At 55.4% G+C, this 18163-nt stretch overlaps 1 protein-coding gene across 1 annotated transcript in view; it reads left to right on the top strand.

Moving 5' to 3' along the window:
• Positions 1 to 7049: 7049 nt before the first annotated feature.
• Positions 7050 to 18163, top strand: part of CCDC33 (coiled-coil domain containing 33) — a 42256-nt gene continuing 31142 nt past the window's right edge. Inside the window, exons 1-3 of the mRNA XM_065688730.1 lie at positions 7050 to 7359; positions 8021 to 8478; positions 9521 to 9700. Of these exons, the coding sequence (XP_065544802.1) occupies positions 7050 to 7359; positions 8021 to 8478; positions 9521 to 9700 (948 nt within the window). The remainder of the gene's footprint in view (positions 7360 to 8020; positions 8479 to 9520; positions 9701 to 18163) is intronic.

Here is an 18163-nt window from a genome sequence, read left to right as displayed (position 1 = left end):
GAAAGAAGGGAAAGGCCCAGCCAGGGGCATGGTACATGCAGCCATTGGGAGCCCTGCAGGCAAGCCACAGCCTGCGTCTGCACCGGGCGGCAGCATCATGAGAGCAAGCTGAGAAGCTCCCTGGGGGGTGTGCAAGGTCCCTTTCAGCACATCCCTACTCATAGCCACATACACACCCCCAGGGCTTTGCTGCCAATCTCTGGCTGGGGATGGGAGCAAGATGGGTCAACACCTTCCCAGCATCACCTTCAAGTCCTGCATCCCATTCCATTCATTTTCGTGAGATGGATCCTGTCCCACTCTAGGTCACCAAGCCACCACTGTGGTCCCCCAAGCAGTGTGGCAGCATCTTGGTCATCATTGTGAAGAGTCTGCAGAAATCAGGAGGTGCTCCAGAGCCTCCAACCCATCACCATCAGGTGAGCCACTGCAGTGCGAGGCTGAGCAAGTGATGCTGTGACATGGGGACATGTAAGCCCGGTCCCCAGTGGGTCTGTTACTGCCCTGGCCAACAGGGTTGATGCTGTGCTGGAGGAGACAGCCCCCTATTCCTGCAAATCCCAGTGCCAGGAAAAAGAAGGAGAAGGAAAAGCAGGTGGGATCAGTGGGATCCACAACCCCTCTGTGCCCTGGGCTTCCCCGAAACCGGATCCCTTTGCTCCTCCACATAACCTCTGCTGGAACAGGCCGGGCCTTTGATCGCAGCAGCCGAGCCTGAGATTGATGGCTTCAATAAAGCTCCTTCATATTCTTCATTTCCCACTATCCATCACTCTCTGGGGAGCTTTTGCATCCCACCACTATGAATTAAACTGGGGAAGGGTGGGGGGGAAGAGAATAGGGGAGTCCTAAGGGAACGACCCCCCCCTTCCCTCCTCCCATTCAGCCTAATGGTGATGCCTTATGTACAGCTTTTAATAAAAGTGATAAAGATCTCATTGCACAACTGCTCAGGGAGTGGTGTGTGGGGGGGAAAGTTGTTTAAGTGAGATCTCCTCTAATTCAATTGCCATTCAGGAGCCACGCTGATCCCGGCAGCCCCAGGTAGCACTGGGATGTTTTAGAGGACATCAAAGGGAAGGTGGCATACTCGAAGGTGGTATACTCAAAGGTGGGTTTAGCAGGTCCAGATGATGCTCCGAGATACAAAGCCTGGTGTCACATCAGCACAAGCTGAGCCAGCCAACTTCATTCCCAAATCCACCACACTCAGAGCCCCAAAATGAGATGAGAACAGGGGGTTTGCAGCCTCCCAGCCAGGAAGGGCAAGGAGACAGTTGGTCCCATCCCTTCCCTCCGCCGGTGACCCTGGGGCCCTCCAAGCACCAAAGATGCCAGGTCCAGCCCTTGCCCGGAGCTTCCTGCAGCCTTTGATCATCCCGCAGGGAAAGCAGCCCTTTTCCCAGCGTGCTGATCCCATGCTGCTCCCAACTTCCCCAAACACAAGTGCCAAAGAGCCCACACACACAGACACTCTCTGGACCATCCAGCCGGAGCCTGGGACCTCCGGGAAGCGGCTGCTCACCCTTCAGCCCCGGGGGACCGAGAACACTCAGCTCACTGCACTGGTGAGTGATGCGGGAAGCCGGCGACAGCATCCCAGCCTGCGGCTGCCTCCATCCCCTCGGGAAAACCCCTGCCCGGGGTAGGGAAAGGGCTGGGGGAAGTTTTCATCCCACTCCGACAGCGTTTTCCTCCCTCCTCCCAGCTCCGTGAAGCCGGTTCTCGTCCGATCCAAACCGCTTCTCCCCTGCATCCCTCCTGCACCCCGACCTCAGCCATGCAGGCAGTCCAGCCCTTCCCAAACCCTTTCCCTGCAAGCTGGAGCCTGCAGATAATAAATCCCCCGCCGAGATCACAAACACTCTCCCCACAAAGCCAAAGAAGCCCCTTTTGCACTTTGAAAGCAAAGGCAGCTTCAACATCTAAGCCGAGGAGGCTGTTTAAGGTTATTTTTAGGCTCATGAGACCCCCCCCACCCCTTCATTTTAAAGCAAAGGCGGTGGCACCTGCTGCACACACAGCCCCTCTGCTGTGTCAGGAGTCAGCACAACTGCACCAAAACCCGCTGACAAAGCTATCCATGGCACGGAGAGCAGCGCTGGGGGGAGCCTTAGGGGCAGAGCACCCCATAACCTCCCCTCCTGCCCTGCTGGGGGGAGCGAGCATCCCCAGGAAAAGCTTCCCCCCCCGGGATTACTTCCCAACAGGGGAAGCAAAATCCCTGCTTAGGGGCAGGGCTGAGATTTGGGGAGGGGGGAGAGTGTGGGTCCTGCAGCCCCAGAGCAGGATTCCCCCCCCCATTTGCTGTAGATTGAAGCTCACATTTACAACCTGGTGCAAGCAACCCCGCGGGCTCACGATGCCAAGTTTGCAAGGATGGAAAAGGAGGGGGAGAAGAGGAAAGACAACAGAAAGAAGTTACCTTCCTCCGGCCAGCGACCTCCTGGCAGGGCACCAGAGGCTTGGCCCGATGGGGGTCCCAGGAGAAGCGTGGCCTTGCTAAGCGGGGTCTAAAGCATCAGGCGCGGATGCAGCCAAGCAAGCTTAGAGGCAAAGTTCAGCGCACCGGGAGCGCGCGGAGGCTGCCGAGGCTCAGGGAACTTTATCCCCTCCATCGCCAGGAGGCCTTGGCTGGGGGCCACCCTGGGGTTTAGGAAACTAAAAGCAACCAACCCCGTGCTCCGCTCTCCCTTTGATTAGGCAGAGCTTTTCGGCACAGGAGGCAGCTTGGGCCAGCCCCCTTCTTCCCCAGCTCTCCGCAGGCTCAGCTGGGCTGTGGCTGCTCCCTCCGAGCCTGGGCTGAGGTTTAAGGGGGGGAGCCCAAGGGGCTGAGATGCTGCTGTGTGTCCCCCCTCCATGGGATGCAAACATCGCTGCTGCCTCCTGGGATAAAGCAAAGGGCCAGCTCTGAATGGGTGTAGGACATGGAGCCTGATCCTTCACCCAAATCCTGTGGCTTCGTTTGCGTTTGTCCCCAGTGCGTGATTTGGGAGGGTTTGGAACAGGGAAGGGAAGTTTGGGGTTGGGTCAAGCTTGGAGAACACCGTCACCAAAGCATCCCCCTTGGAAATGGCCAGATACTGCCCAGGGCTCAGAGAGTGATGGGTGCCCAGCAGTGGGAAACAGCCTGGAGGAGGTGAGAAAGGGATGCTCTGGGGGATGCTTTGCCCAGGAGTGGGTGCAGGCAGCTGGGAGGAGCAGGTAACTTTGCCACGCTGTCTTTATCTGCCTGCTCCTTGGCCGACACATCCTTCCCACCAGCTACACTCAGCGCAGGAGACAGCAGTTTACAAGCAAAGGCTACAATCTGGACAAATACACACAGCATGTGACATGCAAGTGACATACATGTGACAGCAAGCGCAGAGGAGGAAAATTAATCAAGGTTGAAGATTTAGCTTAATTTTTATCCAAAACCTTGTGGCAATGCTGAACAAACTGACCTGCAGGCTTGGTTGGCTGGGGTGTTTTTAACTCCCTTCCCTGGGATTGCTCCCTGGGAAAGCTGAGGGATTGGGGAAGGGTTTAGAAGAGCTGGAAAAGCCTGGAATTCAGAGTCACAGGGTTCCCCCTCCAGCAAAACTGTTCCAGCAGTGCCCATCCTGGTCTAGCAAAGTGATCACTATATAGATGCACACCAGCCATGGAAGGGCTTTGTTGCTACCGAAACACCTCAAAGCACTCTAATGCCCTGCAGAAAGTCAGTATTCCAGCAGCTTGGCATTTCGGCTCAAGGTGCCAGGCTAGGAAAAGCCCCACAGGATGTGGGAGAACCAGGAGCTAGGTGGCATCCCGCAGTGCTGCTGCTTGTGCTGGGTAACTAGGACACAGGATGGGTTTCCTGCTTCCGACACCTCTTCCGGCCCTAAGCAGCATCTGAAGGGTGTGGAGCTCCCCACCACATGCATCCTTGGCCTCTTCCCTACATCATAAACTGTCTCCCACATCCCTTTTCTGCTTATGGAGAAGTGTAATCTCCCTTGTATGCACTGATGTCCTGAGCCTGTTTAGCCCTGTAACAGTGGGTAAGGTGCTGGAGCATCGAGATTCAGGAGCAAATCACAGCCTTTCATTGTGCCAATGGGAACCCTTCCCTAAAGGAAAAGGCTTTTACATTGAGGAACCCATTTTTGACCGAACCATGCAGGTCTTATCACCATTATACAGCTTTCCAAACCCAAACATAGAGCTGACCGGAGCTCCAGCCAAAGGCCACCTTTCACTTTACATCCAGTTTGCCAAAAGCAAACGTCACACTCTCCTAGGGAGCGACTTCATTCCCAACAGAGCCATGGGAACTGGGATTTAGTTTTGGGAAGGTCTCAGCCCCAGGTTTGCCATGTTAAGATGATGGAGGTGGCACCTCCAGACCTGCTGCACATCCACCTTTGGTACAGCTGGGGGAATGCTGCATGAATGAACAGTGCCTGAGATCAGATGATGGGCAAATGAGTCTTTGATGATGCTGTCATTAGTGGTGGCTCCGTAATGTGTTTGCACAAGGAAATTAAGCCTGCTAGTTAAGGCTGAAATAGCTCCCATTTGCCTGCATTAGAGCCTGCAGGGTTTTAATTGAGGCAGAGGAAGCATTCGGGAGCTGAAGAGCCTTCACACAGGCACCAATACGATCACAGCGATGCCTGCTGTTGTGCCTCATGGAAGCGGTACAGGGTCCCCACTATGGTTTGGGGTGCAAAGGGGGGAAAGGAGCAAGTCCCATCAGATGGCATTCTGCACAGCAGTGGCATCTCCAAATGAAACGAACAGCCCAGATGGCCAGGATTTTGCAGGTGACACGGCTCAGAGCAGCATCACACACTCAAGTCAAGCTAACCCTGAGCTCTCGATGGGGAGAAACCAGCTTGATCCAACACAGCTCTGCTTTGGGAGCACTGAGCGGTCTCCAGCCATCAAGGGAAGGAACCACCAAGTCCTTTGACAGTGCTAAAAGCATTTATGCTCGCAGCTTTCACAAGGAAGCAATCCAGCCATCAGCACATCCATACACCCTAGAGACACCAGTACGCTTCCCGACAGGCTTGACTGGCAGGGGAATGACCCCCCCCCCCCCTTCTCCAGTGCACCAGCTCATGCTTAGCACCACACACAGCACCACTTCCTCCTGCTTTAAACCCAACTCAGTGCCCCAACCCCCCTGAATTATGACCCGTTTCCCTCCTGTCCTCATCCTGACCTCTGCAGCATCTTCACCACAGCAAATGCATCAGCCAAGGTTGTGTTTGGTACCACAGCCTGTATTTTCCCCTCCCAACTAGAAACTGAGGAAGCTCCGGAAGGACCAACCAGCCTTCTGGAAGCACCAGGCTGCTGTGGGAGACCAGGATTTGTTTTTACTGGGTGCATTATGCACCCTACCAAAGGGACCCTTGGAGGCAGTGGTTTTGAGACAGGTCTTGAATGCCTCATAAGTCCCTGGGCTTCTCCCATAGCCAAAGCCCTGTGCCCCATGGTCTCAGATGCTGGCTTAACCCCCAGCCCTCTCCCCGAAGATAATGTTGTTGTTTCTAGCTTGCACCAGCGTGAAGAGACTGGAATGTGGGTTCTATAGAGCTGTCTCAGAGAAGGGCCATCTGCTATCCCGGCTCCGGTTCATGTTTCACTGGGAGCATCCCGAAAGCTGTGGGAACGGGCTATTCCCAGCGGCGATGGAGGAATGAGATCTGACAGGGCCAGGGGCTCCTGCTGAGGATCAGGCTGTGCTGTTCCAGCTCCTGCCCACCCCAGACCATCGGCCCCTCGATGTCAGTCCCAGATACCCATGGTGGGACTGAGGTCCACATGCCCAGCTGGTTCAGCAGGTGAAGGAGCTCAGCTCCAGTTGCACCAGCAGGAAACACGCACCCATGTGGGAAAGAGCAGCCCATGCACTGCTGAGCTGGAGGAAAGCAGAACCTCTTTGCAGCCAGGGGCATCACCCCGGGGAGGATCCAGACACGCATTCAGGCACCCAACCAGCCTCGGTTTCCCTTCAGCCATCCCCAACCCTCACTGCAGCAGCAGCAGCAAGATCTCAGCACTGGGTCAATCCCTTGGTGCCCAAAGCCCAGCAGGGCTGCAAATGCACACCTGAGCTGTGCATGTAAAGAGCCATTGCAGCTGCTTGTTGTGTAGACACTTTGAGCCATTGGGCAGCTTCTGCTTTGGGCTTGTCTGCAAAGTGAGCAGGGGTTAGGATTAGGTGGGTGAATGCCCCTGATCCCTTTGGGGAGCTGATCTAACAGCCAAGTACTGCTCCATAGGCTCACCCCATGCCTCTCCCTTGGCTTACCTGACCCTGTGCCACCAGCGAACGCACACTTGCCCCAAAGACAAACCCCAGAGCATCAGTGCAGGCTTGGCTGCCCAGTCCCATCAGCAGGAGGTCAGCAAACAGCCCAGGGGTGCAGGAGGAGCAGGATTGTCCCACCGGAGTCAACACCACATAGAAGCAACCTGCTTGGCTTGTACCATCCTCAACACCAGCATCTCCCAAAGGCTCTGCAACATCCAGCAAACACCTTTTTTTGGTGAACTTCCCAAGGAAAAGGGCTCAAGGAGCCATTGATTCCCCTCTACAAGGATGCATGCACCTACCAGCACACCCTGCATGCACACCCGTGTGTGTTGCACTGCTCAGCATCACCCTGGATATCCCAGGTTGTTTGCTGGAAGGCAGCCACCTCTTTGCATCTTGTTACCTGGTTCCCCAACAAACAAACTGGAGTTGCAAGCCCACGTCGCTGCCATTGCCCAGGGGCAGGAAAGCTCTCAGCATCGCCCCGTGGCACCAGAGGATGCTTTTTCGAGGACAGAGATCTCTTCCCCTCTCTTGCTGCCTTTGAAAGCTGCCTGCGGAGACGTGAAGCCAACACATACCCAGGAGCACCCCCAGGCGCTTTCCCTGCTGGGAAGAAGGGAAGAGCGGCAGCAAAGCCAGCTTGGCTCGGAAACCCACCCCAGGCTGCCGCAGGGGCTTGCTCTGGGGCAGAGACCTGCAAGATCACTGCTGACAAGGAGGGCTCATCTCCAGATCCACCTCCATCCCCATGCTGGGCAAGGCAAGGGAGCCTCACCTCCCCCTGGCCCTGCAGCGCTCCCGGCTGAGGGCCGAGGAGAAGACCCTGGACTTTGAGTTTGAGGTGCTCAGCGCCCAGTTTAACCAGCGGGGCCGCTATGCCCTGAGGCTCACGGTGGAGAACCCGCTGCTGCAGGGCTCCAGCGCTGGCATCCGGCTCCGTGTCAACAGCGGGGAGGTCACCCAGGGCAGCAGCAGCACCACCGACACCATCGAGCAGAGGGACCTCCACCAGCTCTACTGCTTCCAGAGGAGGAAATTCACCTTCATCCTGCCCAGAGGTAAGGGGCTGGGTGCCATGGGGGTACCTGGCAGGGGAGGTGACACAGGAGCACAGCTCTGCAGCATTGAATCATAAAATCAACCAGGAAAAGCCCTTTAAGCTCATCTCCACATTGTGTGAACACTTGCAGGGCCGGTGCCTGCAGCCCTGCCCTGGGCAGCCTGTTCCAATGCCTGAGCACCCTCTGGGGCAGGAATTGTTCCTCAGCTCCATCCAAACCTGCCCTGGTGCAGCTTGAGGCCGGTTCCTCTTGTCCCATCCCTTGTTCCCTGGGAGCAGAGCCCAGCCCCTCCTGGCTCCATCCTCCTGGCAGGCACTTGTAGGGAGCGATCAGGTCCCCCCTGAGCCTTATAGTTACTATAGCAAGCACAGCTTGTCTCAGGCTTACAAACCCCTTGTACCACAACCCTGAGCTGGTGCCCAATCAAAACTGCCTGAGCTTAGTGGGGTGGATGGGGCAGCTCCAGCTTGCAGAGTGGGACCAACACCCCAACAGTGCAAACATTCCCCACCTGAGCTGTAGGCGCATCCAGGCTGGATACCCCCTTGGGTGTGCTCAGAGGGCAGGGATGACCAGTGCTGCTGATGGACAGGGCCAGGAGATGCTCCTGGGGCCAGGAGCTCCCTGGGGAAGCCTCACCCCACGCTGGTCCTTGCAGGTTTCTGCAAGAATGACAAGAACCACGACGTGCGGCTCCACGTCGAAGCCCTGTGCATCCCCCGGAGGGCAGGGGGGCCGGGGAGGAGCAGGCAGGTGGGTGAAGGCTTCTTTGCCATCTACCCGCGGCCTGACCAGCCCCACATGAAGCTCTCTGCCGGGCGGGATGAGGATTGGTACCGCTACAGCGCGGTGATGGCTCTGCTGCGGGTAGGCAGCGAGCAGCCGGCGATGCACTGCGGCCGCATGGCCTTCACCGCATCCCTGCACGAGCACCGCGCACCCACTGCATTGGTGGTACCCACGACACTGTCCCCCAGCACCCAGGAGGACCGGCAAGCAGCAAGCCCTGCAGCAGCATCCCCGGCCCTGGACATCCCTGCATCCAGCCTCTTGCGCTATACACCAGAGTCTGCTTATCACTCGCTGCCCACTGAAGGTCATGCCTGCTCCCCACAGGTAGGGAAGCATGGACTTGGGAGCTGGAGATCCTATGCTCTAGCTAAACAAGAGCAGACCAGGCTGGTTTGGACAGGATTTAGCCCTAGGGTAGCTAGATGGCTCCACATGGACACCAATTGGAGTAGGAAGCACAAAGATAAAGGTCTCCATAGCCTCCAGGGGTGTCTGGTAAAAAGCACTCCCCTACCTCAGTTTCCCCTCTCTCATTCTTCTTGGTAGAAACCTGATGCCTGTCCCCTGCTTGTAAGCAGAGTTAGGGAGCATCTTCATCCAGGACAGGAGCAAGCTGGGATAAGCTCAAGGTACAGGCAAGGTCTTGGTGGGACAACAGTCACACAAGCAAAGCCAGGAAAGTGGATCCTGAAGTCAAACCATGCTCAGAGCTGTAGGAAAAGAGCTTTTATCGGATATTCACCTGGCTCTGCCCACCCCAGTTTGTTCCAACACAGTATTAACCATCCGCTACTAAAGATAAGGCCTACAGCTTATGCCAGACCTCACCCATAGCAGGACCAGAACCAACAAGCCTCCTGAGTCACCCTCACCCTCACCCTCCCAGTGCAGGGCAGCCCCTCCAACAGAGACCTCCACAGCAGCACTGTACCCTCCTCTATCCCCCACTTCTAAGGGCTGCAAGCAGCCAGCCCCCATCAGAGGCAGCTGGGAGCTGGGTGGGTGCTCTCTATAAGGGATGGAGGGAGGGTTGGGCTGCTAATAGATTCATTAATAAGCTTGTTTTTGAATAAGAATAGGTTTTGGGCTTTTCTCCCCTTTTCCTAAGGCAGCTGGAGCTGTGGAGGAGCAATCCCTAGGGCTCTAAGGGTCTCTAAGTCTCAAATAAATGGTTTTGGGGTGGTCATGGCTGTTTTGGTGGTAAGAAAAAGATTTCCCCTTGGAGGGTATGTTCCTAAGCCCAGGTGTTAGAGGATGGATGCAGAGGGGTGTTTCTGGGATATGAAGGGGGATGCTATGGGCAGGACTAGGAAAAGGGATGCTGGAGCACAGAGCTGGGTCTCCAAGTCCTTCCTCTTACCCACAGAGGCTGCAGGCTGGCCCTGCACTTGGCTCCTCCCCCGAGCTCCCGAGTGGCTCAGCAGATGAGCATCCTTCCTCTTCCTCCTCCTCTTCCTCAGTGGCTGTGCCCACTGCACTGAGCTGCAGCAGCTTCCACCTCTCCTCGCCAGGCTCCAGCACGGATCTGGCCCCTTCACCAGTGCAGGTGAGTGCAGCCGGCGGAGAAGACACCATCCTGAACAGGATGTAGTGCTGTTACTCAGAGTAGCTTCCCATTAGAGCTTGGGGTGCAAGGAGACAAGGCCACCTCCATCCTTTCCCTGCTCAGCTTGGGTACCAGTGCTGCTCCTGCTCCCAGGCCATTGCATCCCCAGCCCGGCTGTGGGGATAGGGGAATGAGACCCCAAACCTCACTTTTCTAACACCAAAAGGCATTGCTGCTGTCCCCAGGCAAGGAATGGTGCCACCTAGAAACAATTCTGCTGGTATCTGGGGTTGACTTACGTATTTCATCTTGCAGCTCCAACGTAGACTCCTAAAACCTTGGGGTTTAGAAGTTCTAGAAGCCATAGGGCAGGGCTGACATAATCTGTATTTCTTGCCCCTTAGTTATGTTAAAAGCTGACTAAATAAAGGAAAATAAGACAACCCTTACCCCAGGGGCTCCATTTCCTGCATCTCGCTGTAAGAATAACAGGTCCACTGATGAAGGCGTTGTCCACACTGCTCTCTGAAGTGTCTCATACACCTGTGAAAACATCGCTTGGGGAAGCTGGATTACAGCACCGGAGATGGGCTTGATCTTATGAACCCTCCGCAGGCATCCTCTGGGCTCTCTTCCCCTTCCAGGGAGTACCCTGTGTTTTCCAATGGGCATGGTGGGTTGGATGGCAAGGTCTTTGGCAGCAAATGCTGCTGGCTCAGGGATGGGTGGCCCTTACTGAGCACTGAGCTAAGGGGCCCTGTGGTGATGTGACAAGGGTCTCCACAGGTGGTGGCTCCTATCACAAGGATGCCCTCAGTGTGCTTCTTGGTCCTGGTGACTGCATTGATAGGGTTGTAGGGAAAAACTCAGGTTGACATCCCTCTCCCCTGCGGTGCAGGGCACCTTCATGCCTCAGCTCCATCCCTTGTACAAGATAAATGTGTTGCTGATGCCTCTGGGGCACTTGGTCCATGTGTTTCACATGGGGCTGCTCCAGCCCTGCTGAGCTGCTCCCCAGGGCAGCTGCCTGCTCCTTGTGCCATAGGCAGAATGCTGAACACCTCCGGCCCTGGAGCAGCTCCTCGCCCTTCCCAGCACTTGGAAGTGCTATCCCTGCCCTGATCAGCTGCAGATTTACTGCCCAGAAAGGCTGTTTAGCGAGACCTGATTGAGTTTGCTCAGCAAATGTCTAGACGGAAACTCTTCGGGGCTGCTGAAATCGATGGCAATCGGCTGGGATGCGGAGCGGGATGCGGAGCCACGCCAGGGGCGTCAAGGCGAGGAGGAGGCATTAGCAAATGCAATTGTGCTGCTGGGCCCCCGGAGGGAATGTGAAAAATCACCTGCTGCTGATGTCACCCAGCAAGTATGTGCCAGGATGGGGTTTATTTAGGAATTAAAAGCAGAGCAGCAGGGGGGCTGTTGGCTCCCGGCCCCACTGCGGGGCTGGAGTGATGGAAAATGGGTTGGAGGGTGAGGGCTGTGGGGAAAGGAGTGGACCAGGTGGAGCTGGGAGGGGGTTTTAATCTCCTAAAGCACTCCTGGGATGCTGCAGTCCAGGGAGAGTTGAAGTTATGGGAGCTGCTTGTCAGTCTGGAGCTGGTTTAGTTCTTGGTGGTCCAAACCTGCATCTCAAAGCATCACGCGTTGAGCCTGCAGTGCACGCTGAAGATGAGCCCTAAGCTGAAGTTCAAAAGCCTAAAAAGCTTCCTGAATTCAGGCAGGACTTGTGTGATCAATGGTTTGGGGAGTCAGTGATGCTGAGGGGCAACTTCGGGAGAGTGAGGGGTTCCTGACAGCAAGGCCGCTGCTTGGATGAGCATCCGTGTATTGCATCCATCTGTTTTGCTTTCCCAAATGGCAAAGACATGAGGGCGAATCCCAGTGGGAGACCAGTTCCTTGATGCTGCCCCTGTGCTGAGCATCTCATCTGCAGGGCGGTGGGGGTGATGGATGGGTGCTGAGCTCCACATGAAAGGCCAAGTCATGGGGATAACGATTTTTCTCATCTAGCCACCTGTGGATAATGTATTCCGAGGCACGAAGCAGGAGGCTCTTCTGGCTCTTCAAATGCCTTGTGTGTGTTGCGGAGCCAGACGGCCGCCTCATTGTCCCAGAACCTGCTCACGGCACCAGCAGATCGATTGTGTGCCATGGGTGATATCTCGGTCACTGTGTTGAGCTGTCAGCCCCAGGGATACTACCCTGTAGGGACAGGCCAAGGGGAACGGCTTTAACCTGCCAGAGGGAAGACTGAGCTGAGCTCTTAGGCAGAAGCTCTTCCCTGTGAGGGTGCTGAGGCGCTGGCACAGGGTGCCCAGAGAAGCTGTGGCTGCCCCATCCCTGGCAGTGCTCAAGGCCAGGTTGGACACAGGGGCTTGGAGCAAGCTGCTCCAGTGGAAGGGGTCCCTGCCCGTGGCAGGGGTTGGAGCTGGGTGAACTTTCAGGTCCCTTCAACCCAAAATACTTCCTCCCCCAGCCTGGCAGGGATGGAGGCTGGGACTGGGCTCACCAGGACCCTTGGGGACCTGGCAGCAGAGCACAGGGCTCGGTTACGGGGAATCAGCCCTCAGGTCAGCAGGAGCCTGGCCCTTCCGCCAGGAACTGCTCCCATTTCACAGGCAGCAGGTCCACGTGGAGCTGGGGATAAGGAGCCAGCTCTGGGAGATCTCCTTGGCACTTGGACGTGGTTGCAAGCTGGTTTGTTTCCAGTCTCCCTGGACCAGCTGGCAGCGAGGCACCCATCCCAGCACAGCAATCTGCTGCTGTCGGGGTACAAGGAATCGCAGCAAACAAATGGGTTTGCACACAGCTTGTTTCCCAGGCTGGAAGAGCACCGGGATACTGGGAAGCTAGTGCTTCCCGTGGTCAGGCCACCCCATCCATGCCGTGCAAGGCTGACTGTGACTTGTGGAGCTTTGATAGGTCTGAAAAATGGGACCAAACCCACTCCTGGCCCTGCTTATGCTTTGTTTCATCCCTTTGGATTCACCATGAAGCTAAAGAGCTTCCCTAGGAAAGCGTGTGTGGTGTAACATAAATCACAGGGATGAGCAAAACCCGATCAGCTTTGTTTCTTTAAGCAGGATACAGAAAGCAAAGCTGTGACCCTGTACTTCAGACACAGGGATCTGGAGGGGTCTGAGCCACAGCTGGACTGTTGGGCCCCTTTTTGGGGTGGGTTCAAGCAGGGGGGATCCCAGGAGCCCCGTCCTCATCCAGATGCGGATGACGGGCTGTGAACTGAGCTCACGTGCTGGCTCCACTGCCTTTTGGTGGGCAGCAGAGCGCAGCCCTGGGGTCTGCTGACTGCTTCAAACCCAATGCAGACCCCATTGCAAGCCTGGCTCAACCACCTGGCTCTGCCGAAGGGCTGGTTTGGGTGCGAGACGTTGATTTTGTGTCCATGGCAGTGTTCAAGGCCAGGCTGGACGAGGCTTGGAGTGGAAGGTGTCCCTGGCAGGGGTTGAACTGGGTGATTTTAAGTTCCTTTCCAACCCAAACCATTCCATGATTCTCTCTGCAGTGATGGGGGCAGCAGGGCTGCAAGGCAGGGCGAGGATGCTTGAGCTGGATGCAGCTGCCCTCACGATGTGCCCCATCTCACTGAGTGATGATGGTGGACAAAAGCTTCTGTCCTCCCATCACCGGGGAGCAGAGCTGGGGCAGAGGTCTCTGTTAGCGGGTGATGGATGGCACGTGTCTCCTGGCCAGCTCATCCATCACTCATCCCAGTGACAGCAGCCATCACAGGCAGGGTGGAAGGGGTCCAGCCCTGACAACAGGGTGAGGGGCTGGGCCTGCCTCCTCTCACTGAAAGCCCAATGAAGCTGAAAAACAAACTTTGCTGACAGGGCTCGCCCCAGGATGTGGCAGAGATGAATAACGCTGCTCTGGTGAGCAATTTGTAGGGCTTTGAAGAGCTGTCAGCCTGGGGAGGAGCGTGCCTTGACGGGTTCATCGGGGACTTTGCCTTCCTCCGCATCCCTGCATCATTCCTGTGCTGGAAGGACCAGGGTAAAGGCGACCTGAAGCAAACGGCTTTGGGGTGCTGCTTGCAGACCTTTGATTTGCTGAAGGATGATATTTGGGGGTGTGAGAACGAATGTTTTTAGTGATGTATTGAAAGGAAATGACATTCCCTAAATTACACTGAGGACCTGAGGCTGCTTGGTCCGAAAGTCCTGTTCTCCACATGCTTCTCCCTGCCCCAGTGGAGATCTGGCATGGAAATGGAGGAGTGCAGGGTGGCAATTCATGTTTTCTTAGCTAAAATGGAGAAGCCAGATCCTCAAGAGGTTTCCCAAGCTGCTGCTCCATTTGCTTATCCCTAACTCTTTGGGTGCTCAAAGGAAACGCAGGCAGGCAGAGCGGTTGCTAGCTCTAATTCCTGCAATTTCAGTCATCATGTCCCTTTAAGTGTCAAATAACTGCCTTGATGAGAAAAGCAAATGGGGTTAAAAAGAGAAAATTGCTCCGTTTTAAGAGGTAGGGGGGAGGAAATTGCACTGATGCTGCTGATAAATATAGACAGTGTAGAGCTCTCCTAATGGAGCAGACGGGGTGGTGCTGGGCTGCTGGCCCATTTAATTATTTGACAGGTGAATTGGGAGTTTTCCACATAAATGGAAGGAAAATGAATTTGGCGGTTTTTAGCCCAAAGGGATTCCCAGCCGGCGGCAATGATGCTCCCCGGGGAAATGGGCTCGGAGCCTGCATCCCTGTGTGCCGATGGGGGAGAGCATCCTTCCTCCCAGCGCTCTAAAACCACCCTGTGATCTGTAATGAGCTCCCGCAGGGTCCCCTCGAGGAAACAACTTGCTTAAAAATAAGAATAATAAGAATATATCAAGCTCAGCCTGAATCCAAGGGAACCCCCTCTCCAACCCCCCCTCCAGTCCCCATCCCTGCAGCTGGCTGGGAAGTGGGAGCAGAGCAGCGGTGTCTGCCCGCAGCAATGGGGGTTACTGGAGCGGGCTGAGGCTGGCAGGATGAAAGGATGAATAAAACAGTGTTTGCTTTCCTGCATTGCTTTTCTTCCTCTCGCTTTTGCCTTGCCGGGGATCTACAAAAGGGCTTTAAGCACTCGGGGTGTTTTTCCTTGGAGGATGATTTGAACCTGCTGCAGGAAGGTGTTGGGAAATACCCCTTGTAATACAACTGGGTTGAGCTCGGGCTGCCTCGGGCCATTGAGGAGCTGAAGTTCTCCAACCATATGGCTGTTTATCTTAGGGCTGTGTGTTGTGTCAGAGTCTAGAGCCTTTGCAGGGGGGCGAATACGCTCGCTAGCTCCCAGAAACCATGTGCTCGCCAGCTCCTTTCATTTGGGAAGCTGATGGCTGTTCCTTGTGTACCCACCTCTGTGCCACCCTAGAGGCTACTTCTCAAGGGCAAGGGCTTCTCCATCAGTGGTAGGTGTCATTATAGGGGACTGTGCTCTCCTCTCATCCCACACCAAGCAGCTCCGAGGCACCAGGGAGCAAAACCTCAGAGGGAAAGAAGCACCTGGACCCATCAGGATAACAAACCATGGATGAGCCCGTGACCCTTCCACTGCTGCATTGTGCAAAAGCCCCTTGCTTTGAAGGGGTTGCATCCCACTGCAATCGCATCCCTGCTTGAGGGACCACAGTGCTGGAGATGCCCATCAATGCAGCTCAGTGCTCCTCTCCCCGGGGTGGGAGCAGGGGTCGGAGGAAGAAGAGTGCTGATACTGTTTTAATCTTCCTTTTAACTGTAATTGCTTTGGGCCGGCTCCCCCGAGCTTGTTCTGGGAGATGCATTTTTCCCAGCTAGATTGCTTTCCTTGTTTTCCTCATTGGAGACAGGCCGGGGCCTGTGTCATGCCAGCTCTGCATTAATAGAGCCTCAAATGAGATTTCACAGCCTCAAATCTGATTAGCACCGAGGCTCCGGTTGCTTTGGAGAGCGCGGCAGACAGCCGAGGAGCCGTGATGCTCGAGGGGGGTGCAAACCCATACGGATGTGGGATGTTACATTGCACCCTGAACACACTGAGCTTGTGGGACTGACACGGGACAGGGGGATAGCAGGGCATGGAGCAATGCATCTCCCACCCCTAGAAGCCAGGAATTCCAGATGCTCCATTGTCCTTCATGCAGCATGTTGGGAGAAGGTGAGTCTGGGCAAAGCAGCTGCATCTGCTCACCCACCAGCCACCGTGTCCTTGCTGTAAACCCATATTTCATCCCATTTTGCTGCCTGATGACGTGTAAAATCTCTTTCCCTGTCCCAGTTCCCTGTGCCTGGAGGTGCATGCTTGCTCGCTGTTGTGATGGAGCCACGATGGGCTGCTCATCCCTGTTATCAGGAGATGCTCTGTGGTGTCCTCTTACATCCCAGAGCCCTGAGGTCCAGCCCTGAGAGGTGGCTGGATCAGTTAGGATGTGCCAAGGGGCACCTGAAGATGCAGCATCCTCAGGCTGGCCTGGCTCTGGGATGTCCTGGCCATGCTCCAGCCCTACCTTGTGTTCGGATGTCCCGTGGTGCTGGAGGTGTAACCTATGGCCTCATCCTGCTGCTTGTTTAAAGCCAAGTGGCACTTTATTTCCCATCCTCTCGGCTGCCAGGGGAGGGCAAGCAGCTTGCTGGTGTTTAGCTGCCGTAAGGAGGCTTAAAAGGAGCCTGGGGAGACATCACATAGGAAAACTCACACCAGCCCCAGTCCATCTTCGCTTATGGAGCCTACTATTATTTTATGAAGTCTCAGGAGGAGGATAAAGCTGACACGGCAGGGCAGGGACCGGTGTCTTCTCCTGCATAGCAGTGGTGCCTCATGCCGAGGAGCGCTGTGGTACAGCCCCAGGTGCTCACCTCTGGTCTTGTGCTGCTCAATGAACGTAAAGAGTCAAACCTGGAGGAGAACCTCCTGCCGTGGGCAGGGGTGAAGCTGCGATGGAGGAGCCCTGCAGGACCGTGCCTGGAGGTCCCTGCTGGCTCCCGGCCCGGGCTGTCCTCCCCGAACTAAACGCCGGGCTCTTGAGGCTATTTATGTCTTGTCAGCTCGCAGCCAGAAGCAATTTAATCTTGGCTGAGCGCTGCTGTAGAGGAGCTGTCTGGGCCCCGGTGCTTCGGTCCTGATGATAAAGAGTTGATAGGAAAACAAATTAGGATGATGGCAGCTCCGGCAGCCCCGTTAATCAACCTCCCCGCAACATCGCAGGCTGGATAATGAATAATTGGCATTGAGGGTGCTTTAAGGCTGGCTTGGGGTTAAGGTGCCGTGTGGGATCAGTGTGAGATGCTCAGGGAATGCTCCAAGGGACCTCAAACCTGTGATGAGACCCTCAGGAATAAGGGAACTGTGTTTTTCTTCCACCTCCACAAACAACAGGTTGCAAACTCCTGGCCAAGAGCCCTCGGCTTTGCAGGGATGGGGAAGTTGTTCTTCCAGCTGAGTAAAAGAGCTGCAGAACAAGCGTAGGCTCTACCTGGCTCCTCCTTTCTGGAAGGAATACTGAGTTTCCTCCTGGCTTTAATAGCGACCGGGGTTTATTTCAGCAGTTAATCACAGCCTTGAGAAGGTTTCGGGTACCAGTTGCCTACAAAGCCTGGCATTGTTCGTGCTGGCTATATTTAAACTGTTTTGTTCTGCTGAGCTTTACTTAGCTTTACCCTCATTCATTTTCCATCAAAACCCCTCACTAATTGTCATGCTGTAACCATTGCAGTGATAAAACCTTGTTTTCCGGGGAGATGTGAATATAAGCGGTGGGTAGGAAGGTGTGTGCTAAGAAACCTGTGTCTGTTATCTGGAATGTGAAAGAAAATAGGGGAAATTGTCCCAAAATAATGAGCTGGAGCTGTAAATAAGGGTGTGGGACACTGATCCAGCATCACAGCTTACACTCTGGGTTCCGTCAGCGAGCTCAGATGTGTCCAAGCAATTCAAAGCAGGGCTGTTTCCCATCTCAGCCAGCTGGAATACCTCCGGATTGGGATTTTAGGGCGTAATTGGGATGCAAATACTCGCTAAAACTCCAAAGCTGAAGCCTGAACAGATGCTTTTTTGGAAAGAGAGATGGGTCTCCAGGGAGAGCATCCCTGCCTGCACTCCTGTGCAGGCTTCCTGCCTGTGTATCCAGGATCCTGCCTCTTGGAAGGGGCCTTATACCCAAGCCTGTGCTTTCATCCTCTTTCCCCAAGCTCCATCCTGCATTTTCCCTCTTTGCCAATGCCAGGATGGGGCAAAATCATAGGTCTCCCCCCCCTTTTTGCTGCCTCTCTGGCAAAGCCTTGGGAAGGCACTGGGACAGGCTGCCCTGTGCTTCGGGGGGCTCAGGGGGTGCTGAGCAGAGCGTGGAGCCGCTGTGGCTGTATCAGGGAGCGCCTGTGCCCGTGGGGGTTGACCTGACAGCCATCATCCCACGTCAGGTCAAGAAAGCCTGTAATTTCCCCTCTCCATCAGGGTTGTTGAGCGGGGGGATAATTGCCGTGGGGCTG

The sequence above is a fragment of the Lathamus discolor genome, chromosome 8 (genome assembly GCF_037157495.1).
Source record: "Lathamus discolor isolate bLatDis1 chromosome 8, bLatDis1.hap1, whole genome shotgun sequence".
In the NCBI taxonomy this organism is placed as follows: domain Eukaryota; kingdom Metazoa; phylum Chordata; class Aves; order Psittaciformes; family Psittacidae; genus Lathamus; species Lathamus discolor.
This window is presented reverse-complemented; position numbering and strand designations above follow the sequence as displayed.